At 39.8% G+C, this 27,481-nt stretch overlaps 2 protein-coding genes across 4 annotated transcripts in view; one reads left to right on the top strand and one right to left on the bottom strand.

The window, feature by feature from the left end:
• HIPK3 (homeodomain interacting protein kinase 3) overlaps positions 1–23,426 on the bottom strand; it is a 113,667-nt gene extending 90,241 nt beyond the window's left edge. Inside the window, exon 1 of the mRNA XM_027810433.2 lies at positions 22,655–23,426. The gene's annotated coding sequence lies outside the window, so the exon portion shown is untranslated. The remainder of the gene's footprint in view (positions 1–22,654) is intronic.
• A 141-nt stretch (positions 23,427–23,567) lies between these two features.
• CSTF3 (cleavage stimulation factor subunit 3) overlaps positions 23,568–27,481 on the top strand; it is a 50,713-nt gene continuing 46,799 nt past the window's right edge. The window contains exons 1-2 of one of the 3 annotated variants that reach the window (XM_055722837.1): positions 23,568–23,798; positions 24,256–24,378. Coding sequence is in view for 1 of the 3 variants with exons in the window: in XM_055722836.1 (XP_055578811.1) it covers positions 23,769–23,798 (30 nt within the window). In the remaining 2 variants the exon portion in view is untranslated. The remainder of the gene's footprint in view (positions 23,799–24,255; positions 24,379–27,481) is intronic. The other 2 variants (XM_055722835.1, XM_055722836.1) reach the window with 2 other exon arrangements.

Genomic DNA, 27,481 nt, shown 5'->3' with positions numbered 1-27,481 from the left:
TCTGTATACTGGTCTTGCTTAGTTGATGCTAATGGGTACCTACAAATGATGTAGTTAACACATCTAAAATTTTTCTTTCACATCTGTAGAAAGATTCTTCTACCTGAGACACATCAAGACAGCCCTCAGAAGTAATTGAGCTGAAATACATTAGAAGAAAAACATGATTTAAATGCAACAGTTTGATTACATTGCAACACGTTGATGTTATTTATTACAAATATCTACAAAATCACTACACTCCCATGAATCCTTCCAATTTAGTCTTTCTTAGTAGAAAATCAGGTTTAATCAGTACTTCCCAGAAAAGAACGGTAAATATTGCAAATCTTGCTGAACCTAATCTAGGTACTAATGAAAATACAAACTTTCCAAATATTTTATTTTATACGAGAACCTTCAAAATATAAACCCATCTCTGGCATAGGGAATGACTGTGCAAGTATTGCAAATTGTGTGGGTTGGTTTATGGGTTTGTTTTAGAAAAATAAAACTAAATACATAAATAAGGCTGTTTCCCATTGTCTCTTCAATAGTCACTCTCCTATTATTAAAGTATTGTAAAAGCTCTTGAAATAAGTTTCTCATGAGGCCAACTGGTATACCCCATCCCACAGCAGGCAGTGCTAACGGGCAATGCCTCAGCGTACCAGTTTCTGACCAAGCAGTGACTTGGGAAATACGTGGTTGCTGCCAATCATATATCTATCACATTACTCAATTATCTGAAATGCTTCTTAGCAGGCTGGGAACGACACCAACCAACAATGTGGGGAGCTGCTCCCATCCATCATCTAGAGGACAGACAGAAAGGGAAGATTTTCACCCCCTAGAGCTTAAGTTCATCTTTCTCTTCCTAGCATCAATGGAGGGTAGTAATTGTACCGTTTTGCCAAAGACTTTTCAGTGTTTTTCAAAATATCCCCCTCAGCCATGGAATGAAAGGTATACAGTGACAGATTTTGCAGTCACCTGCAGAATTCCTTCTCAGTGATACGGTTTCAGTGGAGAGCTAAACCACCCACAGAAGCATCCACAGTAGCTGTGGTGTTGCTGTATGCCCCTGATGGTGCAGCAACATGGCAGGACTGAAAATTAGCCAAGGAATCAAAGAGAAACAAATGAAAAACTGTGCCCTTTCTTTCCCCATCAGAAACCTTTATAGTGAATTCTCTTTCCATTTAGGGGAAATCATAGTGCTCTGTAGCACTCTGTCAGAATGTACAAAATCAACTGTACTATCAGCAAAGTTTTGATTTTCTTTGAATGAGACGATATTAAACTGTAGTTAGCTCAGCCAACATTATAAATTAAATAACATTTAAGAATTTTTTATCCTATATTAAGAACACACTTCTGGGCTGCACGATTATTTTTCCATTTCCAGAGCTCTCCCTCCCACACACCCAAAGGTTAAGACCCTTCCCTTTCTCCTTGCGTGCTGTAATTCTGATCAGCTCTGGGAACTGAGGTTTCCACAGCGCAGCTTTGTGCCACTGCCACCACAGCCCCTACACAGAGGTGTGCCAGGGCACGCGCTGTGCTCCAAGCCCACGTAGCTGCTGGAATGGTCCCCAAGGGGGTTGTCAGACAGAAGCAAAGTGGAATAGTTCTCATCTTTCACAGACACCAGCCTGGCTCCTGCTTTAGCTTTAGGAATGGGAAGGCTGTAAAGGTAACCATTTAATCATCTGCGTTTCACACTTTTCCAACTAGCGTTCTATTTTGCCTTTTTTCTGCAGGCTTTGGAAACAACTGCAATATTCAACTGATCCTCTATTAAAGGGCATTGTATTCTCAGAGTTAAATTGCTATTATAATTAAGTTTTATTTTGGTTTGGTCTGGGGACATGACAGCAGCTAACCCAATTTGCTTTTATAGATCATATTAGATGAATCATACATGAAGAAGATGAGTTTCCTAGGTCATTCAAGGTGAAATAGAATTTCAGACGTAATACCTTCTTATAGAAGAAACAATGCTTAGATAACTATTGAACAAATAGTTGCAATAAATTCTAACAAACTGCACTGCAGGAGTAGCAACAACGGAGACACTGCTCTTCCTGATTTACTGCTACATGTATCAAATCAAATATGAAGACTTGCCCTAATACGTAAAAAGCATTGTGTAACGCTATGAAATCCCAGTGCTGATGAAACTCTGATTACCACCCACAGAAACACCCAATTCCTCCCATGTCTGTCTGCGTACCCCTCTCACCCAGCTGGCTGAACCATCTCGCTATAGTCCTGAAGTGTTTGTTCTCTGCTTCTTGGGGAGGGTGGGGGTGTGTGTGTAAGAATTTTTATTTTTCGTCTGGTTTTGCCTTTCTTATTTCTGAAGAATGGCATATTCTTTAGTTAAAATAAAAAGTTTAAGATTGAGTGCAAGATAAAGAACACTAATTAGTGAAACTACTTCAATATATGTACTTCAAAATTTTCAAGTTTACACTATACATTATTAAAAAAAATCTAGAGCAGATCAACTGGCTGAGTTATTTTGGAGAAATAAAATCACAGCTTTGCAATGTAATGTGAAAGAAGAAGAAATTAAAGGTTGACCAATAATATCAACAACATATGCTTTTTATGAAAAGCAGACTGCAGGAACCATCTCATCTCCATGAATAAGCATTTACTCATCCTTGTTAGCAGATATATATGCCTACTTGTCCTGTAATTTAACACTGAAGGCCAAATTAAAAAGATGTAATACGCAATTTGCTGAACAAAACAGAAGTTACCCATTTGAAAGGTTTATTATTAAAAAGACTCTCAAGAGAATGCCAACATTGATTTGAATTGACTCCAGGTGTTACTCTGCTTATTATTTGGAAGGTTGTAAGTTACTTCAGTAGCACTTTGACACAAAAAAGGTATGAAGCAAAATTGAAATCAAAGTAATAAACTTTGACAGAAAGAAGACATTAATGGGAGCAACCAATGACAAAATAAACTGTAGATCTAAGCAACGGCTAATCAAACCTAAGAGGATTTACCTAATTAATCCTGTGTTGCACAGCTATCCAGATTGCTTTTCCGTCCAATCCATATTGTAACTACTCGTTACTTACTCTTAGCTTTCTAGAAACAAGTGACAGATCACATAACAAGCTAAACAGTATTACCTATTTTTGAACTGGTTTGCTGTACTGCTGTGCAAGCAACTGGCTAATGCCCTGCAAAAACAGTTCCAAAGCTCCAAACGGTTTGGAACTAATTTCTTTTTTAAATCACAAGCCAAATGGTTACAGTAAATATTACTTCTTTGGACAGTAGCATTTACCTTTAAAAAGGAACCTCTTTTTAAAAAGAAATTGTGAAAAAAGAACTTCATGTCTGCATACTCCATGTTTGGTTTTGAGTTCATGAAAGAAAACGTAAAGGCTAACACGAAGTGTATTGTCAAAGAAACCCAAATGGTTACAGTTTAAAGGCTGCTCTAATTGATAAATTTAAAGTATCTGACAAAGAAGCTTCAGAATGTGGCAGGTGTGTGTCATGTATAGTTTTACTGTCTAAGTAAAGCAAACATATGAAGAGATTAAAAAAATAGATTAAGTGTTTTATAAACTACTGCTAGCCTACACTAGCCAGCTGAAGGCTTTAAATAATTTAATCCCTTCAGCAACTGCCAGTCCCAACTGCAATAGTGAAACAAGGTCTGAATTCAGTTTGAAACCCAACAGGTGCAGTCTAATACTGCTCCCTTAATTCAGCTACTGATCTATGTTTATGCTTGTAGAGGACAGCATATTCTTAAATTCACCATGGCATTAATTAAATTAGTCTAAGTGCCTCTTGTTTTATCCCATCTTCTACTATCAAATTTACCTCAGACAGTACTCTGTTTCTTTCCCCTCCCCTCTAGAAATGCTTTTCGTGCCAGATGGAAGACAAAGAGTTCTCAAAAAGCTTTCAAAGTAGATTTTTCTTTATATATAACTTATATAAGAATGCATAATAAACCAGGGAAATGAAACAATATAAAACACTTAATACTGGTTTTATTAGCTTGAATTTCAGTATTTGGAAGTGGAAGGAGATACAGAAAGTTAATGCCAAGCGAAGTCTCTAATGGCATATCACCACTTGTACTTGGTCTTTTCTTTGGATAATCCAGGCAATTTAAATTGCACCTGATACAAATAAGCTATTTCTCATTTTTATATGCTAATCATTTCACCAGCATTTGCTAGTAGCACAGACTAGTGCATATTGAAATAATAATTCACCAGAAAAAAAGTCAAAGTGAAAAAGCAGCAAAGCTTCTACCAACAGTAACAGGGATGGGGTCTTTCCTCCCTTCTCTTTCAAGGCAGGGCCAGTTTAACAAAGCACAAGGAAATGCTCTTTAGTATCCTACTCTCCACAGAAGTTTAAAGGCCAACCTATATTTTTCTCCAGCCACCGGACAAAAGAAAAGGAAACTTCCTACCACCTTACTTGTTTCACTGTGCCAACAGAGCTGAAAGATGAGACAATTCAAGGCATGACTTCCTCTCCTTGTCTTGCAGCCTGGGGCATGCTCATACTTGGGATGTATATGGAAAGTTTTCTCTCTCAAGCAGTTATGCTTTATGTATGGCATATGCAAATCAGATGATAGCTTTACCTTTTGATGCTTTAAAATTTTTGCATGCTAAAGCATAAGGTCCTGGAGTAATGAAGTCAGCTCAGATAGCACATCATAATTCAATGCCATTTGCTCAATCAATCCTATAATACGACACAGAAGTGACATGCAGGCTTATGAAAATGGTAACAGATTAGATGTACAGTAAAACAAAGTATTTTCTTAAATCCCAATCCTATCTAAAAAATGCAAAGATTTTCATCCTTACAAAAGTCTTGTGCTACAACAAAAAGTGAACTCTGATGCACCAGCACAGATTTGAATTACCAATAATTCTATCAGCACACGGACGAACAATACTCTCAAGTATATTTAACGTATCTTTGAAATCAGATAGAACACAATTATTTCCACAGTTTTGTATACATGGAATGCAACTTTTAATTATTAACCAACAACTATTCTTTTATGTGAAGTAATACAGGCACCATCCATTCTCTATTTTAAAACTGAATGTATTGAACATTTTTGTTTCATAATTAATGTGTTGTAATACAGTTTTATTAACATTTACACTGTGTTCTCTGATCACACTTGTACTTCAAAGCACTAAATTAATGATTTTTTGGAGCACAGAGCAATCCAAAGTGAATTCAGAGCTAGCGATATGGCTCTACCACTTAGTGTATACGAACCTGGAATTTATAATTCAGGTTCCAAACCATCTACTCCAGGATTATGACTTTTGAAAGAAGGAAAAGTCAGGAAGGGGAAAAGTTTACAAAAGACAGATTGTAGGATGGCTCAGTCAGTGATAAAATTCTATTAACAAAGCCTAGTTTTAATTCAGAAATCCATATATATATAGTAATTTACAATATTTAGGGTATACAACTTTATTCCTGTATAAAATGTATTCATATGAACAATTTTTAGTCACATGAATAATCACTGCCTAAGACATCCCAGCGTAATCTTCTGAGATTAAGAGTCTGCAGAATCAGACCTTTGTTAAGTATTTAATAAACATGATGCTAATTGATGCTCAAAAAACAAACAAACAAAAAAATCACCCAAAACCTATGGCATTGCAGTGGCAAAATACTATACTACTTCATGGAGTTTTAGGGAAAAAGTAGTGCTTTTATGAAGACACTCCCAGAGATAGCTGCTAGGAGATGTGAAAGCTACCACGATACAGACCTAGAAACTAAAGCAGTTAGCCAGGCATCCACAAGATCTCAAAATAATATAAAGAGTGGCTTAGCTTAAATTCCAGTCTTTGTGTTTTTTAAAGTTCACTTCTTTGTTCTCTTTTTAAAACAGTTGCTCAAAAAAAACCCCAGTTAAACTAAACTTATAATGTATTTTTCAAGAACAGCAAGCATTAGGGGGGGAGGAAATACCCAAAACAACAGCTGCTGTGAAACTTAGAAGACGCTCCTAAAACTTGCCTCGTTTGATCAGAAGGCACCGCAGCCTTTCCCTTCTATGTCTTGTACAGATTTAAATGGGGGATAGAGTTATCTTGGTCCTCTGGCTCATCCCCTTTCTGGCAACATTTGTCCCAAGGTGTGCACACACACCAGGAGAAATGAATATACTTTTTTTTGCCTATTTGTTGTGTGAAAGGTACACGATGCTTCTGGCAGCTTTTATACCACTTGACGAACCAAAGCTTGGCAGAGTCTGGCATCAAAAGCAGTGTTCCAAATCCATTTTCTTTCTGTTAAGCTACTTGCATTGTACTTTGTTTTTTTACATTTGATTTGTCTGCAGAAAAGTCCTGATACAAGACAGAAAACAGTAAGACTTGCTAGAGGCAAGCATGATCCCAAAAGACACAGCCTAACTTTTCCTCAAAGTTCTGCCACCGTACAGCGTTACTGACTTGCAATCTTTCTGCTGTTTAGGTCCTGGGAAAACTCACTGAGAAGCTGCCAAGCTATCATGATACAGCGACATGGAGATATGTCCAAAATGGCTCCCATGCATGTTGCTTTGCTATTCTGCATAATAATGTAAGTATCCTTTTATTGCATCAGGATTATTTCATGAAAGCCATTGTCTTACCTAATCTAAAATAATTTACTGGCAGCAAGGTACTTTGGCCTTCATCACTCCTTGGATGAGTAACACTTCGTCTACTTTCTGTCTTTACCTGGAAGGCATCACAGCCTGAGAAGAGTCAAAGCAATTTAAGGTTACACTGGTGGGAACATCCTGCCCACTGTTGTACTGTATCTCTCTTAGACCCATTTGTCAGTATTTTGGACTGTAAAAATTTCTGCAGAGGCAGTCAAGGCTTCTCAAGAGATTCCCAATTTCATGGCAGACTCTTGCCAGAAACCAAAGAATGGCTCCAAATTGGCAAATAATGTTTGCCTTTGTAAAGCATCTTTTTTTCAAAGCCTGAAAATAATGTTTCAAACACACACATTGAACAGAATTTGGCAGAGAAGCACAGTGTAGAGAAATCCACCCCTGCCCTACTTGCACCGATGTGAACTTGATCACTAGTTCTTTGATGTGAATAATGAAGTCTCAACTGTCCACTATAGCTCTGTAAAAAGAGTACTTATTATATGATTAATTAATAGCCTTGCTTTAGGGACACTGGAAATAAAATTAGTAAATCACTTCCTATTCTGTTTGGGTTCCATCCTATGCCCAGGCACCTCAGCATGACTGTCTTCGTCTAGTCAAGTAAATGATAAGACTAACATTTACCACATGCAGTTTCTTTTTCCACCCCTTCCAGAAGGGAAAAAGTTAATATTAAAAGAATACCTCTTGCACTTGCAAGACAAAGTGGTTAGCTTTGAGTTAGTTCTTCGCTACTGTAAGAATTAATTCCAACAGCAAGCAGCAGCCCCCCTGTTGTCAAGTGACTGTAAGTGATACATAGTAAGTGATATACAGAATATAAGTAGTGATCTGCTTCCAGAACTGCATTACTGCAACAAAAGGTACTACACGCCAAAGATTAATTTAAGTTGCATGTCAGCATGGCTCTGGAGCCTATAACTCCTGGTCACTATTAATAGATGCATGATGCAGTACACTCAGGATGTGTATTTGCTCATTAGACTTTATTCAGGAATGAAGTATTATTGATTAAACGAACTAACCCTCCCCACAGAAACACTTACAGTTTCCTCTCACCATGACACAGCTCACCAGGTAGTTACTACACATATAATTTTCAGCAGCTGACTAGCACAGCACCCACTTCATAGGAACACATGCCTGGCCACTCTGAATCTCTCCTGAGACCCGTCACATAGTGGCCACGAGGCTTTTGTGAGTGCTCTGCTCTCAGTCCAGCCAAGCCCACCAACCACGCAGCAAGCAGCAAAGCCCCACGAAGGAACTAGTACAGGCAGAGGATTTTTCTGAAAAAAAGTCTTGGTCACTTGCAAAGTTTGGCACAGTAAGACAAGCTTCAAATATTTAAAATGTAATTTCCTAAGTATTCTTACAATTACTAGTACTTAGGACTATTATTTTCCTTTTTCCCCCCACTATTTTCCCCTCAAGCTCATTTTCTAATTTTTCCTCTTCTGCATTTGTACTCAATTCTATTTCAAGTTGTGTATGTAGGGTTTTAATTATCTTCTATTTTGGGGTATTAAAAGATTCTGAATCATACCACCTTCTGGGAGATTAGTAAATCCAGTGATTACTAACAAAAACGCTGCTGAATGCCTATTATCCATGTTAATTATTCAATTAAAAAATATGCTGGAGCCATCAGCAGGACACTTCCATTTTCATGGTTGAATCAAAAAAAAAAAAATCTTGCAAAATTGCTCTAAAGCAATTATTTTAAAACTTGTTTTTCAGAGCTAATCTTTCTCCTGTACCTACATGCTGGTACAATAAAACCTGTGCATGGAGGTCAATGGATGTAGCAGCCTGTGCAGAAATCATTCACTAGAACACGGAGGCTTGTCTTGGACACCCCACTAAGATAGAGCCCTCATTCATACCCTTTTTTTTTTTTCCTTTCAGCATGTGTTTTGAGTAGAATACATTTTCTTTCTGCCTAACCTTTTTAGACACAAGGATGCTGCCACATGTGTTTGCATCACAACACTCTTCTGGTTTCAGTATTTTAAACATACACTTATGATTACAGAGAGAATTTTTAGCCTCATCAAGCTTAGGATCAACAGTAATTCAGAGTCTTTAGAGTGATTTCTCCTCTTTCTAGCATTTCTGCGATTCAACTTTACTTTTCTTCTGTTTTTTAATCTTGATTTTGCATTCAGAGTGACTATATGCCATCTTACCATCTGGCTACAGTCTGAAATGAGTTGACTGACTAAGCTGGCGAGGAAACCCAGCAGCTGGTGGAAGAGTAGCCTGGGATGGAGCTCTTCCCTAGCAGGTATTACACCACAGCCAAAGCACTCACTGAAATACACTTCCTCCCAGGCCTTTCAAGCTGGTCTTAAATTCATATATGCCCTCATACTTCATCACCACAGCAAATTAAGCTACTCCCAAACTCCTCCAAATCCTACTAACAAAACTTGGGTGTGTTTCAAAGGAACCTTTCATTTCTGGAACACATTTGTGGCACCTGTGGAACAAGTGTTAGGCAATATACAGTAGTTTGCCAAAACAAGTAATTTTGAAATTAGCTAACCCAACAAGCACCACTACATGAAGATCTCACATTACCTGTCTGCCATTATCAGAACATTTAGCCACTATAAATAAAGATGCTCTAGAAGACAGGACCTGAGCAGAAAACACACCTGGAGGTATAACCTGTATTAGGCAATGATTTGCAAGGCTTCCCTGCCTTGTATATTTTCAGAAGGATTTTCAAGAGGGCTTTCAAATGGAAGCCACCAAAGAATAGTATCTACACATACCCTGCTTCAAGGAAGGACAGGAGCAAACAGGGGTTTTTTTTCCAAAAGATGGCATATGCAGGAAGCCTGTCAGTGCCTTGTAATTCCAGTTACAGTCTCTGCCCATCCTACCAGCAAAGCAACATGGATGTTAACATACAAAATGGGCTCTGGGGAACAGAGCAGATAAATGGTACGTCAGCTGTGCATGATGCAAATTAATGGTTCAGGGATTACCATTAAAGGGGCCTGTCATACATATCCGTACACATATTTTTACACTTACATATATAAATATACACACATGCTTTAAAATATGAAACAAGGATGAATATGTGTCAGACGTTCTATTTTCAAGTGGATTAACATCTGCTGTACAGACACAAAAAGCCAAAAAGTTTAGACAAACAACTAAATGCAACTTATGACTTAATATGAGAGAACTGTGTTTGCTGCCTGTCTCTAAGGCCCGTTCTTTCAGTTGGGGCTAACTGAAAAGGTTTCTGCTTCCCATCTATTTCTAGCCAAATGTAAAAGCTGTGACTTCAGCAGATCACTTCAACTATCAGAACTGTGCTCATTCGGAACCACACAGTTGTATCCTTCATTGGGTCGTTCCACACCTTTGTGTGGCTAGCACGGACAAAACACTAGAGTTCCATGGAAAAATTTATCCATATGAAACAGAGAAATTACTCTTCCCAGTAAATAAACCCGGGAATGGTTCTGCTCAACCTCCAGTATTAGACTTGACATTAAGAAGACTGCCATTTGGTACAGCCATCAGGATCTTGCAGGCTGGGTTCAGCTGATGAGCAGCATTTCTTTTCTCTCCCACCTAAGGCAGGGCACAGACAAGTAACATAAAGTCCAATTATTTAAAAAACTTTCAAGCATTCTTTTTACATTACTATTTCCATCCCCATTGGCTTTTCTCAGTTGCTTAACATTAAAAGAAATGCAATTTTCAAGTCAGAGACACTGTACGTATGTGTATGTAGATGCCTGACACACCCCAGTGGCTTGTTTTTATGGGAGTTGCACAATAGCCCTTGTGTTGCCTCAATGAGAACTCCTACACTGGGATAGTTGAAGAAACCAAGGCACAATTTAATGAGCACCATGGCACATACTCTGTAGTCCTAAAGCTAATTCAGTAGTGTCTGGGAGGAGGCTGTTTACTTCCTACCTTGACATTTACAAAGAGAATATGAAGCAGACTCTGTCATCCGTGACACACGTGCAAATCCCAGCACTGTGAAGAGCAAAGTGACACAGTTACTGGCAGAAATTATACCAGAGAAATGACCAGAGTACATGAATTGGGAGTTTTGTGGTAAACATCACCTACTTTTTTTTTAACCCTGTCTGCATGCAATTTATGAAAAAAACAAAAGGGAAAAGAAAAAAAAAGAAAAAAAAGGAGAAGAAAATCCTTATCAGCCTTTAGAGAGAACAGGGAAGATCCTGCAAGGAAAAGATTCCAGCCCAGTATCCAGTAGACTGGTGAAGTTTTACAGTTCCTAAACCACATTCTGGATTTCATATGCTGACTTGCTAACAGACCTAGCCTATAGTAAAGAAGAACCGGTGAGCCTCAAGCACACTATTGGTAGCAAAAACAGCAATGAAAAAGACGATGCTTTATAAATAGCAGAGATGGATGTAACAAGAATCTCAAAAGCTGGTAGAGAAAGTTTGAGAAGCAAGCAAGTAAACACACTAATGTGTCTTCTGCTGGTTTTATCTTTTTTTGCTCTTTGTAACTGGAATGCCATTTATAAAAGCTGTTTACTTCCCTCCCTGCTCAAACAGCCTAGAGGTGCCATACCAGTCTGGACTGAATGCCCTTTTTTTTTTTTTTTTTCCACCCTTTTTGCTTTTTTGGTCAGGAAACAGGCAGAAGATGCAGGCCAGAGAGCCATTCAGTAACGATTTTGTGGTTTTTTTCAAAGATAGCCAGTTCTTAAAAGGATTCGAAGGGTCAATAGGCGTCAAAAATACAATTTGCTCTGGAACAGCTACAGCACCTCTTCACATTTTTATAGTAATTGTTTGGGACAAGACAACATTATTCTTGCAATTAGGGGACAAATGCAACAGTCTACAGGATCTGACAGATCTGGATGTGCTGAAAACAACATTGCACTCAGAACAAGATGGCTACCTCAAATATAGTATAACCCTATTTTGCAGCCAAAGCTCTGCAAATTACAAGTGATTCTGTAAAGCACCCCACAGTAAGATCTTTGTGTGCTTTACAATTAACTCCTCTAGGATCAGAATTTAATCCAAAAGACAAGCACAAACTAAGGAGAAGAAATAAAGATCCAACAGTCAAGATGGAATGACAGCCATGTGGAAAGCACAAAGTCTCCAGATGGTGTGTTTGCACTTTTTCTTCCTTTAGTAATGGAGACCCCAGGTCTGGCTGTTGTTTATTTATATACTATTATTCAAATTACACTCCTATTTTAAGCACTCATTACTCTTCAGAAATGGATTTGATTGTAAATTTCAGTGCTGGTTCAAGAGTGCCTTATGGTTTGAAGGAGGGAATCCCTTCCTTACACAGAGACAGGCTTTGACACATTGAAGATTTCAGCTTCACATCTTACATTTTTTATTTATGAAACTGGATAAAGAGAAAGCAAAGAAGGGCTATTACTCTTTCCATACTCTATCCTCCCTTGAGCTCTTCCTATCTGCTTTAGCCTACAGCAGGTTTAATTCTTACACATTTTGACACTGCATTCTAAAAATTATTTCAGTATGTGCCCTTTTAAAATAGAAACAAACTGCATTAGTCCCTAAAAAGAACTATACAGAAGACTTAACTACTGAGATCTCTTTACCCCCAGTAAAAAAACTGGACAACTCCTATAAAGGATATTCTATAGTTATTTACAAGTATTGATCACAAAAAAGTAACACAAATCTTTCTCTGAATTTTATCATTTTACACGTACCTAAAGTATTCCCTTTTTATTCTCAGAATATAATGGGAAAGCTTATTTACTCAAAATCTTTCTAAATACAAAAGAAATTTAATTATATATATATATTCAGATAATAATTAGGAGTAGTATTTTTTCTGAATTCATAAAAATAATAGATAAAATAGTTCCTCTCAAAATACTGGCTTGCATTTCATTCCTCTTTCTTACATTATTGGAATTTCTCAATCATTTGTTGTTCACCATCACTCAGATGTTTTACTGAAATACATGGCAATGCTACCAGAAAGCTCTGTCAGATGTCTCTAAGACAACCACCTTAGATGTATGTAACTTCCATCCCACATTTGGTAACAGTTCAGTTTGTTTTCTAGAAACCTACCTCAAGTAACCAAAATATAAGAAAAAGGTATAAGCAATGCCGTGAGTATACAGAAACAACAGCATCAGCCCAAATAGCTCCTAATGCCTGTGTGAACTAAAATGTATTTTAACATTATGAAATGTTTTAGAAATTTAAAGAAATTTAGAAGAAAAATAATCTGTATTTCCAGGTCTCCAGGACTGAAATTGCCTTTTCACCGAGACACCTTATATCTGGATTTTATAAATGCCTTTATGTTGTTACTGTCATATGCTATATGTCTTCCTTTTTAATATGACTTAAAATACAAAAATCAGAATGAATGATACAGCTGAAAAAGATAAACTGCAGTTTCCCCTATTTATATATGTATGTAGATACATTTTCAAAAGCTGTATAGACATTTGAAGTGTATTTAACCTAACTAATTATCTCTTAGATAGCAGTGCTTCTGTTTGAATATTAGTGACAGCTGCTCTAACTTTTAAATACAAAGGAGTGGGATAAAACAAGCCTTAACAGTTTTTAATCCATAGTATTCTTCTGAGGGCTTTCAAAAGATGAGTAAAATACGGTTTCAAAATTTATCATGATTGTAAGGGTCATTTACCACTGTATTTAAAACAGTGGCATTTTTTTTCATTACTTCTTGGTATTAACTTGCATTTCTCACAGTATTCTCACTTTTCTGGTGCATACAGCAGTGTTTTCCCCTACAGACTTGAATAATGTTTGGAAAGTAAAAGGTATGTCATGATTTGGTCAATAGCTTCGACACAGTTCTTTAACACTGGTAGCTAGTACAGGGAGCTAGCTTCTGCGAGAAAAATGCAAAAAAGATCATGAATGTATAAACACATTAATTCTCAAAGTAAACCTGAAAAGGAGAGTGGCAAAAGGGAGCAATAGGATTCATTATGAAAACCAGCAGATAATCGTAACAAAGGTATATTATAAAGATGAGTCATATAGCAAAGGAGGAAGCACAAAGCAAAGTGGGAAGACAAAGACACCACTGAAAAAAGGACCCTGAGCTAGATAACACAATGCATTAAGTCTTTTAAGTACTCTAATGCAACTAGCCAAACCTGCTTTCTTTCACCTTTTCTAAATACAATTACATCCTTTGATGAGCAAATAACTTAGGAGCCACTATTACGTGCCACGCTTCAGTCTATCACATACGCACACTGTCATCAGATAGCTTATACTGCCTAAACACTTGTCTTCAGTATGTGAACCAAGTTATCACATGCTTTTCAACAGGACTTGCATATCCCCCAGTAATACCACGCCATTGTTGCCAGTTTCCATGCTGCTGCCGTGCCCTCAGTCCCACCAGCACACAGAAGAGCTGCTCGCCTGTGTATCGCAAGACCAATACAGGACCAGAGCATCCCACGTTATTCCTTGCATGCACCCAAAACAAATTCAGGGATAACTTCTCTGTTCACATCAGGGATCACGGGGTAAAGGAAGCTGCTTAAATGAATGTCTTAGTAGTAACAAAGTTAATGTAGAGGTGGTCTGTTATATGACACAGAAATGGATTCTGTTCTCCCCAATTACTAGGATAGAGACCTGTTCCTCTTCAGGCATGCAACATTCCTCCAAGGAGATAGCAATGGGAGTTTCAGAAGCTCTCTTTACAGCTGAAGTCCACAAAAGCATTGGCAGCAACTCTGTCAGACTGCCTTGACACAGGTCCACGGACTGAACTGGTCCTGCTCTGACCAGTGATCCTGCATAGGCTGTATTTCACTCAGAACATGAGCACACACTGCAGAAAGCACATTTCTCTGTTTACTCCACAATAGGTCCAGAGCTTTTTATTTACATCCAGCTTTGTGAGAAAGTCTTGGGGTACTTTCAGCATCCAAACAATAACCCAAAGGCAAGTTTCTACCATTCTGTGGAAACAATTACTCCTAAACTGGTTCGGGACTGCTGGCAATGTCTGTGTCAGTGGTAAAGCTACAGTTGTTGCAATGGGGGCTTCGATTTACAAGGTAATTAGCATTGACAATATCCCCAAACCTACTGTCATGCCTGAGAGCATAGCATTCTCAAACTGTACTGAGATACATACATCTTTCTGTGCTCATAACTTCTAAAGAATTACAGAAATAGAAAGGAAAGCTGTGGGATTAATTCATTTTCAATCAAATTTGCATTGAAATTCTGTTGTTCATACAGCGGAATAGATGCATTACTTCTGATACACAGCAGCTCTTGTTCTGTTGTTTCAAGAACAAAACCAGGGCAAACTACCACAATAAGAGTGGCATCAGAAAGACTGAATGATGAGAAATGAAAGGCAGATCATTTCTGGTCAAGGAGCAAACAAATATTATAAAAACCCACAGCGCACTCATTTTTATGTTAAATCATTGCAGAATCATTATGTTTTGGGTAATTTTACATATACATACATATATACACAACTACAATTATAGTAATAAACAGCAGGAACTGCTTCATGCCCTGTCTGGTAGTTCACCATTGAGGGTTTTAACTGCTTTGCTGTATAGCGAGAGCAACTCATAAACAGTATGTGATAATGTGTACCATAATCACAGAGGAATTTTCCCAATATTGTCCCCAGACAGTCTTTGGAAAATTACTGCTTGGAACGAAAGCTAATATATAAGTATGAGATTTCCTGTTCTGCCTCATTGCCCTCTGTATGCTAATAAAAGAATTGAATGTTCCACAGTAAACACTCATCCATGTATTATTATTTAAAAACTGTCAAAATAGCACAAGGAAAAAACAACAAATGCATGAATGTAACATGAAATTAACTGTAATGTAAGATTTAGGTATAATCAATATGTAATTAGAGCTGCCTAGAAGAGGCAATGCTTTTCAGACCATTGACCTGAAGCATAATTTTTCTTATATTCAGGCCAAGACACTTCCTTTAACTGAGATTTCAAAGTGCAGTGTTATGCTATTTCAGAAATACCAAACAAAAGGAAATTCTACCATAGCATGTGGTGGTTGAGCTAAGAGATAATAACTGAGGTTCAAATGCAGTAACTTCACCGCTAACTACAAACTTAGCTAATAAAGAGAATGTAAAAGCACCTCCTTAGCTTTGTGCTCCTATTAGCTTACTAAAATATAGCACACACTACCACTTGGAATCACTGTTTTTACTAGAGAACACAGCTCTGTGAACATGAAGCCAAACTTCTTATGGAAAAGGACCCTGGCATAGTCAGTTAACATTAAGTATAAATCTCTGCTTGTCTTATACGGTCACCATGGTACCCAGATGCTTTATAGATAAATATGAAAGCATAACCCTTAATTCAAAAAGCACGCAATCTGCCAAGGTAAATTTACACAGAGATAAACTCAAAGGGAGCCGTTATTTCAAGTGCAATGTGCAGGCTAAAACTGGACTAGGTAACGACACTGGTACAGATTTGCACAGAGGTCAGAAACATTAGTTATTTCTTCAAAATAAATTTTGATAACCATAAACTCTGAAAATAGCTGCATTAGAGACAGCAGCATAGCTTAAGGTGGGACACAGAGGACAGTCACAATAGGTTTTGAAGGTGAACTGAGACAAGGAATGTTTTGTGGAGCAAGTTGTACACCATAATAGGGTGACTGCTATTCCAGCACCAGGAAAGTACTGGCATTTCCAAGATTTGTAAGTCAAGCTTGCCTAAAATAAGATGATTAAAACAACTCTAAACTTCAATTTCTTTCACATTGCTTCTAGGTACCTGAGAGTTTGTGGTGTACCTGGATCACATAAACAAGCTTTGTTCCTTAATAGAAGGAAACAAACTTAGAAGAAAGAAAGATTAAGTCTTATGTAAACCCTTGTTTCCTGGAGCTGAGCTTTCAAGCAAAACATCAAATACTATAGTCGCTTAGCAACCTCCCCACCTCCATTACAGGTGGACTGGTTGGCCAGTTCCACCTTTCCTGTTTCTCTAGGCTGCACAAACACAGCACTTGAATAGGTAGGATTTATGTCAACAGGGTGAACTACCCAGTCTGTGGACAATTTGTATTTAAGAAAACAAGAGTTCTACCCAAAACAGCCTGAGGTGGAAACCTGTGATGTTCTGTGTTTATGTATTCCAATGTATTATGAAAATGAATAGCATCTATATAAACTTCTACACCCTCATCTTATGATGGTTGAATTATTCAGCTAGAAGGCATCTGAATGCAAGCAACACTATGCTTAGATAATCAATTATTATTTGTGGTTAATCACTAACATTTTTGGAAGCACTCCAGTATTACAGACAATCACACTTAACACTAAATTTTGTATCACTGATTCAAAGTGAGAAATAACTGCAGTCAACACTATGTTTTTAAAAGGCTGTGTCTATGTATTTACAACCAGAGTAAGCATACATTAGAAAGCAACTGAGGCTGAATACTAGTACGCAAGTGTGCAACACTAATTACAAAAAAGTATGTTCTGCCTCACCTCCCTTTGTTCTCCTTTTTATGTGTTGGATGATGACTGCTATGCTAAATACTGACAAGTTCCCTCTTTGATTTCCAATCATCCTTTGATGCCTCTGTTTTCCTTCCATATGCTTGTACTTTCTGCCTTATTATTACCTTTAAGCATTAATATCCTTAATACGGGCATGCACGTGACTTTTTGTAAAATAAGGTAAAGGTAGAACACTGTAGAAGTGATTCGTCACTGCATGCTGTGACTCACAGTAGGATTCATAGAAAGCCACTTCTGGTGTGAAATAGTAATGTGGCAGGAAAACGTCCTGTAATCTAGACATAAAAAGACCAGAAGTTACTACCATGCCATTTTCTCTGTTGGGCAGCTGCCAGGGACATGCTGCTTGTCCCCATGCTCCACTTCCAGCCCAGACGGAGTGGTGTTTGTCTGCCACCTCCCGGGTGAGTCACAGTGCTGGGGACACTGGGTGATCACAAGCAAACAGCGGCAAGCTGCAAGAAGAGACCTAACCATGGCAGCGGTCATTAAACACGTTTTAACCACTTCAAAAATACTTAGGTTAAAATCAAACACTCAAAAATTTGAGAACACTGCAATTAGTGAACTGTGTTGCAGTACTTGCATACATTACTTCATCTTTATCCCTCTAGCTGCAAGCCTTCTTTTGGACTCCACTTCAATCCGGTGCAGAGACAAATAACATTACTTAGCGGGGGTTTTTTTGGTTGGTTTGGTTTCGTTTGTTTATGTGGTGGCTTTGTTTTGTGGGGTTTTTTTAAACTTTGTTCTGCAATTTGAGTTTTTCTAGATTTCTTCTATTTTTCTGCCTGGAAATTTTGTCCAGGCAGAACTGGGGGATGTTAGTCTCCCATTTTCAGAGACTTGGACACAGTTCCAGCCTGGTGGTAGGCATGCAGGAATGCCATGGAAACGGCTGCTGGGCATGTGAGACTGACGGTGCATGTACTGGAGAAGCGATCTGCACACATACTATACACCCAAAGCATTCAGGACATGTTGGACTCATGGTATGTAGACTATAAATGGTACACCCATAAATATCTGTCCACAAATCTTAAGAAAAAAACCCAATGTAACTCTGCCTCTGAGGATATCCACCTGTTGGCTTGAACAAATTTCAGCACTATTTTGACTGTTTCATGCTCATTACAGAGACAGAAATCCAGCTTCAGATTTAATTTCATTATGGTAAATTTTCCAAAGAATCCACAAGGTAACATAAATAAACATCGATGAATACTAATACTGAACAGATATACAGAAAGAGAACCACTACTTATACCGGAAGAGAAGCCTGGAGTAAAGACAGAACAAGATTTAGAAAAAGCTTGTTTGGTCTATATGTGGTTTATTTACACTTTCCTTGGGAAGTTGAAAAGCTGCTTACAAAAAATAAACAAGGCAATACTGTGTTAAGCAGCATTAAATGATAGCCAATTCAAGCCAAGGAATTGATGTTGAGGAGGCTAGAATTCAATCCATAATTTTAACGTCTTATTACACTGTCAAAATACATTACTGCAACTACGCAGTCCACTACAATTATTTTCTACTATTCATTCTAGTTAGTCAATAACCCATTCACTTTTGTTCTCTGCCTATATACTAAATGTCTGAATTAATTTCACTCCTTAAATGAACTAATTTTAAAACCTAACACATTTCCATTCTCAAAAAAAGCTCCCTTTCATTGCATTACACCCACAACATTTACCACTGCATGTCACCGATTCCCTTCTTTTCAATTTCATAACAGACTGTTATCATAAAGCCTGATTCACTGGGTAACAGGCCACACAGAGTTTCATTCTTTGCTAATGCTGTATAACTTACATTTCTATTCCTGTAATCTAGACACCTTTCATGACACATGACCCTCTGTGTACTTTCCATATTGTAACCCTCTACTGGGACGATAACCACCAGCACCTCAGACACTGATAGCTGGAATAACGCACACACGGCATATGCCTACCAAGCCATTCTTGCACAGATTGCCTACAGTAGTCCAACGGGAAAGCTGACAAGAGAAGGCATGAATCAGAAACAAGGCAGAACTAGAGTGAAACAAGACATCTCCTCCCCAACTACTGAGGATAAACAAGACCACCACTGGATCCAGCAACACAGAAGCGCCAACAGATCCCATACCCAGGCTGCATCATTTTGACATATTAAGGTCTTCCATATTCCAGACCCCCCGGTGCATGTATCGGTCTGCGTCTCATGTAACGAGCAAGCAGCTCACTGCTCCAGTCTCCTATTGCAGGACACGTAAATCCTCTCCTTAGAGCAAAGAAAGGCTCTCTGTAAGGCTGCATGTGACATGACAGTGATGAGTGAGAGAACGCCCAGAAATAAACCTATTTCAGAGAGTTTTACTCAGCCAACAGATCTGATGCCACAGCTCCTACCAGTCACATATCCAAGCAAATAGTTTCACACACTGACATTCCTGTCAGCTGAACAGTCCTCAGAGGATACCATTTTCAGCTGACTGTCGCCTTCTCTTCCTCACCACCCACCTCCCCCCCCCCCCCAGCTGCTTCTTTGCTCTTCACTACTAACTGCAGCAGTACTGGTGCACAGCCCAAGAAAACAAACTCAGCAAAGCTTGTTAGCTTGGGTTTTTCTCCCTTCCTCATCTTTGCCATTGATGCAACCAATTAGTGAGGCACACCAACCTCTAAACCAGTGCATGTCAAATGGGGAGCAAAACCAGTTCGGCAGAAAGCTGAATTTCATTCTTAATTATGGCCTATGGGAATAGAAATTTAGACCACCTTCTTTCTTTTAGTTCACAGAATTCCCACAGTGTTGTCAATTTAGAAATATAAAAGGACAGATTATGGGCTCTATATTGGTACGCAGGTACTGCAGAACTCTCAACTGCTGAAGCAACAGGGCTCACCATCACCCTGGCCAAGAGCAAGACTTGTTTACAGGTAAAGTCATCACACTGCATATGCTCAAATCCATCTTAGAAGAGGGGTGACACAGCCCACAGCCTCCAATAATACCATGATGGAGTGGGAAGGATGATTCCCAGCATCCTCCGCATTCAGGTAGCTTGAGATTCAGCATTAACACATAGAAATTAATAGGGCAGCTCAGACTTGGGCTGTAAACGTTCTCTCTAGCACTGAGCAGACATATCTGTGAGTGAATCCTTTTGAAAAAAAGTTTCTGAACAATGTTTTTAGTGGTTACAGTTGCACTAAAAGGGTTGCACAAAATCTGCAATTTCATAAAAAATAATTTGCTGTGGCAGCTAAAGTCACGTGGAGGACAGGTATGCCAGCTCCGATAACTACTGCCCCAACTCTCTGAAAGCAGTTTCCTTTCAAGTTTGCTACACTTTATGCCAAGATCTTGGCCTGGCAGCCTTTAAAGTTCAACACCTACTTGTTTTAAGATCTCACTTTCTTCCAGTTGTTTTTCTCTAAGTGGCACATGATTTTTGTCTGTTTTTCCCAAGAAGAAATATTTAAGTACCACTGAACTGTAGGTATAGTAGTCTTCAACTCATGTTCAGTTTCAGATTTGTTTTCAATTTCTGCAACACTCACAAAGCAGTATAATCCACAACAGTTTACATGTTAACTCATAGCTTCCCATTAAATTTCATGTCAATTACTGAATTAAGCATGAATCACTACAGCATAATACATATTAGCAATGTCCTGTTGCTTTTATATCACAAACCATCTGAAAATTAAAGTGCAGCCTTCCCAAGCAGACAGGTCTGTAATCATGCCTTTGCTGCTCCAGTTACCTTAGGCCAGAAGCCTCGAGCTACCCCACTCAAGATGACACAGCTTCAGAAGGATGGGAAGGAACAGCCACATCCTAAAACATTTGAGCTATGCAGAAGGAATTAGAAACTAAGTGGCTGTTGTAAGCTGGACTGCTGCATCCCCATTATTTACTCCCATACCAACAAAAAGAAAGCTCCAAATCAGCCCGTCAAATGGGTCAACTAAAATAAACTTGCAACACCATTGAACTCAAGCCAGTAGACTTTTGCATGAGGCCCAAATTCAAGTCACGGCAAAGCAAAACTTAAGTTTAGCTAACACCTGTGTATCTAAACTCTAAAGACAAGGAAATATTTTCAAAGTTACTTTGAAACATAACCTATTATTTACACACAGGTTTTGTAAGTAATACTGCCCACTGTGACATTCACACCAAAACATGAACATCTTCATTATCACACAGCTGTGAAAAAGTTCACATTCAACTGCAAAACAAGGCAACCTATTAAGGCCGGAGTGGTAAGGTACAACATATCAATAAGAATTTAATATTTAATTTTCTTTCTGTACATTAGTGCTCCTTTCAATTTACTCCAACTAACACATTAGTTAAGACCATGTATTAGTTCATTCAAGCTATCACACCAACACTTGACACCAGTTTGATTTACAGCACCAGTTGTATTTACAGCAGCTGGGGTTTTGCCCAAGGTCTGTTCTATGCATGGAATTATAGAAATCAAGAATGACACCAGTTTAAGAGATAGTACGTGATTTTATTATGTGAGGTGAGGGGCTATAGGATGTAAGGAGCAAGTCTTAATGACATTACGCATGACTTATTTTGCTCTTTACTAACTAGTTCTATTTGACGAACAAGATGTCATTGTTGCTGTCATCATTCAGAAACCCCTTTATCATTTTATGAAGCTGAAGAAGACAATACCAAAAACTGAAGCAGCTAAAATTAGAACAGAAATATACTTGAACAAAAAAAACCAAGGAGCTAGAACAAAATTTCAGCCAGGCCACTAAGCTGACACTCCGCAGACTTTGAGTAACATACATATTATCTAATTAAAATGCTCACCAGCACTGTTTTAAGCTATTACTTATAAAGAATTGGTTCCTAGATGGGAAATGTACAAACATTACACTGATGAACTTACAAAATACAGGTTTTTGCAAAGACATTCTATTTATGTATCAAGTATTTTCAAAACCTACCCTGTTGTGACATGGAAGAAATAGCCCATAAGAAACAACAAATTAACCTCTTACCACAAAACCACTAGTCTCTAAGAAAGCGGAGAACAGGACAGCTTATCTATCAAGACAGACTGATAGACATGTTTGTATTTCACTTCTGAAGAATAACAATCAGAATTCTTCAATACCAAGAAAAGCGTTACTCCACAGATTGGCCAAGTAAGTGGTTACTTGCTCCCATTTTTGGGGTCAAGCTTCAGACAAAAAAGTTACATACTATGTTTTTCATATGTCCTCTTTCCACACCTTACGGTGGTTTAAGAAAGTAACTTTTGAAAGATGAAACTGAAAGGAACCCAAAGAGCTAGTACCAAGTTACTTCAGGTTTTTCTGCATAAAAATGACTGTATTATACAATTTTAAGAACACTTACACCGATGTTGTGAAGGCAGCTAAGTCAGCTTTCACCTTGGTTATGTGCCAAGCCTCCTTCAATGAATGTTTCACATAGCAGTTTCTCTGCAGTAGTTGATTCAAAGCCCTCCTCTCACAGACAGACCGATGATTACTTTGTAAATAAAGTTAAATAGCTTTAGGGGGAGCTGCCTCCTGTGTCCTTGAGGTCTTTTGAGATTATGACCTCTTGGTCTGTCCTTTGAACTTGCCTCCTTGATTAATAAGCGCTCTTGTGAGGTGGAAGGGATGGGTCTACTGCTAGCAGACATTGCTGACGCCACCTCACCAAGGGCAGAGTGCCGGCTTGCTGCAAAGAAACGACTGTTCAGGAGGCAATGCTTCGTTAACGAAATAGCCCATGATGAGCACGCAGGGCTAGCGCTAGAAATCACCAAAACCTCCTAGTTTCTGCCCACTGTCCTTCAGAGTTTCAAGAATAAACGGCCCATCAGGAAACGGGGACCGAGCAACAGAAGAAAACGCCCACACTGCGACCCTTACGAGCGCCATGAGTATGCCTGCCGCGGCCCTCAGGACCCTACTCGGCCACCCTTCAGTGAGCGCCCCGCTCGGTTCCGAGGCGGGCCCCAGCGCTTTGTTCGCCCCGCTCCTACGCGGCGGGAGGCACGCGGGGCCAGCCTACGGGACACGAGCCCGCCCATCACACGGCTGGGGAGGAAAAAGGCCGGGCCCCGCCACGGGTGCCGGGCCGCCGCGCCCGCCGCGCCATCCGGGCCTGCCTCCGGGACGCGCTCACTGACCGCTTCCGCCCCAGGGCCGCGCGCCGCCGTGACGCGCTTCCTGCCGCCCGCCCCTTTCCCTGCGCGCCACCAGCAGCCGACCAGCGGCCGCTCGGCACCGCCCCGGCTCCTCCCAGCGTGCCCCGCGCCGCTCCGCCCCCCGCCCCCGCTGAAAGCCGGACCGGAGGCGCCGCGCCGCCATTTTGTTGCTAACGCTGCTAGAGGTTTGGGCCGCAGCGGTTGGCGCGACCGGTGGAGCCGCCCGCGGCGGCGGCAGCAGCGCCGGACGCTTTTTAAAGGGCTTTTTAATTTGTCTGGGGTCTCTGTGCCCCGGCCCTGTTTTAACACGCTATGTCTGGAGAGGGAGCCGCTGGCGACCAGGTGAGCAGGAGGAGGCAGAGGTCGTAGGCCGCTCCCTGAGGGGGGGAGTGAGGGCTAGGACCGCTGCGGTGGGGCGGGGCGCGGCCTGGGGCCGCCGGGTGGCGGCCGCGCTGTGCAGGCCTCGGCGGGGCAGAGCGTACCGCACAGCCGGTGGACCCGGCCGCCGCCCGCAGCTGCCGCTGTGCTAGCGGCCGTGCCGCACCGGGGGCTTGAGGGGAGCGCAGCCCTTGCCCCTTCTCTCGGCCTTGCCGGCTTCCTCGGCGGCGCGGCCGGCGGAGGACTCCCCTCCCCCCCCGCACACACCCATTTTGAGGAACTCGCGCTTATTTCGTCAGCGGGCGGCTGCGCGGGGGGGAAGGCGGGGGCGCCGCCAGCCTCCACCCGCGGTAAAACCGGTAACGCTGGGAAAACTGGGCCTCTCAACCTCCGCGAGTGTAGTAAGCAAACTTTAATTCAGGTGGAGGTGGACAATAGATGCTCCAGTGAGTTTCGCTTTCCTGATCGGTGTTCATGGTCGTTGAGTACACGCAGTCTGGAAGAAAATTGAAACCTGGATAAGCTATTTGCACTGTTCTGTAAAGTAAGCGTTTGGTGAACATGTCTGTTTAACGCGTAAGGCTGTGTGCCTCTTTAAGAATACCGTTTTTCTCTAGAATAAGTCATTATTAAAACACTTTTAAATTAGAAACAGTAAAAATACGCTTATTTAATAAAGAATCTTCTTTGTGTTACAACATTCTTGCTTTTGGAGGAGAGAAATAACTGCTGTTTCAGTTAGGCTTGTTTTTTTTAATATGCTGAATTATTTATCATAATTTCTTATTTTCTAGTCAGGTGTTGTCAGTGGCATTTGTCATCTTTTTAAATTTGGTATTACCATGAAGTATCTCCTACTTAGTGGCAGAATTTTTCTGGATAGGCCTTAACATTTAAGTCTATGTTTAAAATCAGTATTAATTGGAGGGGTGGGGATGAAAGTTCCTGACAGAGGGAGGGGTGATCAATAGCACTGTGGTATGCCTTAGTGGCCAGTGTAGCCTGTAAAAGTACTTAAAGCTGATTCTTTAGTGCTCCCTTAAGAAGTTTTTCTTTATAGAATGCCCATCTCTTTACAAAACAGGTTATGTTTCTGTGTCTGGGCCTGTACTCTGAAACAGTGGCCTGTAAACTCTTTGCAGGATCACCAGTTCGGGGGGGGGGGGTGTAGGAAGGACAAGTGCTCAGAATATAAACTACCACATTTCTGTCCGATTAGGAAAATACCCTATGAATTACTTCCCTATATGCTCAAAGCTGGTCAGGTTAAGCATGAGATTCTTAAGAAAGGGTTATTGCACTGCAGGGTAGATGGCTACAAAGAAGTAAGAATATTACAATAAAATTTTAATAATCCTGGTGTACAATATGTTTCACATTTAAGCTAGCCACTCCAGTGTTTTTTTTTAAATTAACATTGATGTTTAATTGCATAATTAAACTGTTGGTTCAAGTAGTGTGTGTGTTTCTGTAGCTTGTAATACATTAGTCTTTTAAAAAGAAAAACAATACTTAAGATTTTATTTTATTTTGCAAGGGAGAATTTAATATGCAGAAGGTTGAATTACTGTCTGTATACTGAAGTAGAAGCTATTCTAGGAAGTAACAGCTTTAATTACTGCAATGATTATCACAGGATTTTAGCATTCAAAAAACTGAAAATAGTTTTTTGCATCCTGTGTAAAGTATGTAGCATAACATCTGGCTTGGATTTTGGGGTTTTGATCCATGTTAATGTTCATCCTTTTTGCCCATTTTGATTACTGTTTTCACATTGGATGCACTTTAAATAAAAAGAAATAACTCACATATAGGTTGGGTTAAATTATTTTGTTTTACTACTCCGTCCTCTTTATGAAGGCCTCTGGATTTTGGTTTCCTCTAAGTCCCTAATTTTGTTATGGTCAGTTAACTTCCTTCCATCAATTCTACTCAGTTTCAGTAACTTGTCCTCTAGAAATCTTTTTCTTACCCTGGCAGACTTCAGTTTCTTACTCCTAATGCTAAGATAGGCCATAATTTGATATCAGTGTCTTTGGCAATAATGTCATGAAGTTTTTAGCACCATGGGCTACGACTTACCCAGTTGAATAGTGAGGTAGGTGTACCTTAAGTAAGTGTTGATGCCACTCTGGCTGTGGTCTTAAAGAGCATGATGAACCTTTAAATTCCCTGTGTCTCTGTAGAAGAAGGAACAACAGAGCGTTGTGATTGGGGCAGTTGTGCCTTGCTCCCTTCCCCACACTGCAGCTGCTATATGATCTAGTGCTATCTGAAGGGCTCTCACTTTGTGTGCACAATATCCTTATGGCTATAAATGGTGCTTTCTGTAGGAAGCTGAAGTTAGGCAGAGGTTGGATGGCATCTGGCTTTCCTATTTCAGGTTTCATCTGTTTCCATGACCAGCTTCTTGAGTTTTTGGGTGACATTTTCATTGGCAGTCACACAGATAAGTATAAAGGGGTACTGTGCAATTAATTTACATCTATGGTGTGCATAAGATGTATATGATAGTGTATGATGTAGATGTTAAAGATCTTGGGCAAGTCAGAGTTGTTACCTCTGACATACAGGGGCATCTGCATCTTGCTTCCCAGATCTTAGGTTTTGTAGGGGAGTTGCAAAAGCAGCCAGGTGAGTAACAAATGGCCATGCTGTCTTCAGCAAGTAATAGGGTGGGAAGGAAGAACGGGATGGAATGTTTGGTGTAGGGAGTGTGGGAGAGTAAAGGTAAGGTTAAAGACCCAGCTGGGGTTCAGGAGGCTTTATTGTACCAGGTGCAGCGCAATTGGAATGTGGCTTTACAGCCTGTAGACTGAGCTTAGCTCCAGGCATTGTTAGGCTACTTTACTGTGTAGATCAGGAGCCTAAGTTACATTATGTAGGTTGTCTCCTCCTCATGTTGTTATTGTGAAACAGACTGGGGCAGGAGGGCAAAGAAACGTCCTGTAGCCACTGCTGTTGCAGTGTATTTTAAATTCTTGCACTGTGTTAACTATGCTGGACCCAAATTACTTTCTGCAGAACCAGTTGAATGCTGTCAGGACTTAAAATCTGTTAAGTCCCTGCCAGACTCCTGGCCAGGTCTACATGACGTTTTAACAAACTATAATTTCAAAGGTAGTTTTTTGGAATACCAGGCACTTAGCCCTGTCTATATCATAGAAATCCACGTTTGTAGACTGAAAGGCTGCATCTGCTCCTGTTTCCCAGAAAGTCCCCTGACAAGCTCTTCCCAGTCTTCGTGTGTGAAGGCTACAGAGCGTACATGGTTGTACCTATGTATGTCTACATTTTTCTAGACCTTAATGTAGACATCTTGTTTCATTTCAATCGTGTGGTGGTTTCATGAACTCTCTAACAAGACCTAAATTTTTAGTGGTGTTGGCCTCTTTCTAACATAGGAGGGCCACTGTTCTTTTCTATTTAATAAATATATATTTGCCAGGCATCAATTTCAGCTGAAGACTCAATGCAGTGTTTAGTTTACCCCTGCATTTGTTGCTTTGTAACCTATTAAGGCTACAACATGCATTTCACGCTTCCTGTAACTGTCTCTAAGATATGTACACCAACCAGTCTGTGATGCATGTTACTTTACATGAATATGAATCTGGTCCAAAACTGAGCTGTGGAAAAAAAGATGT

Source organism: Falco cherrug, chromosome 10 (assembly GCF_023634085.1).
Source record: "Falco cherrug isolate bFalChe1 chromosome 10, bFalChe1.pri, whole genome shotgun sequence".
NCBI classification, from domain to species: Eukaryota; Metazoa; Chordata; class Aves; order Falconiformes; family Falconidae; genus Falco; species Falco cherrug.
The sequence above is the reverse complement of the archived record's forward strand: the minus strand, read 5'-3'. Positions and strand labels throughout refer to the sequence as shown.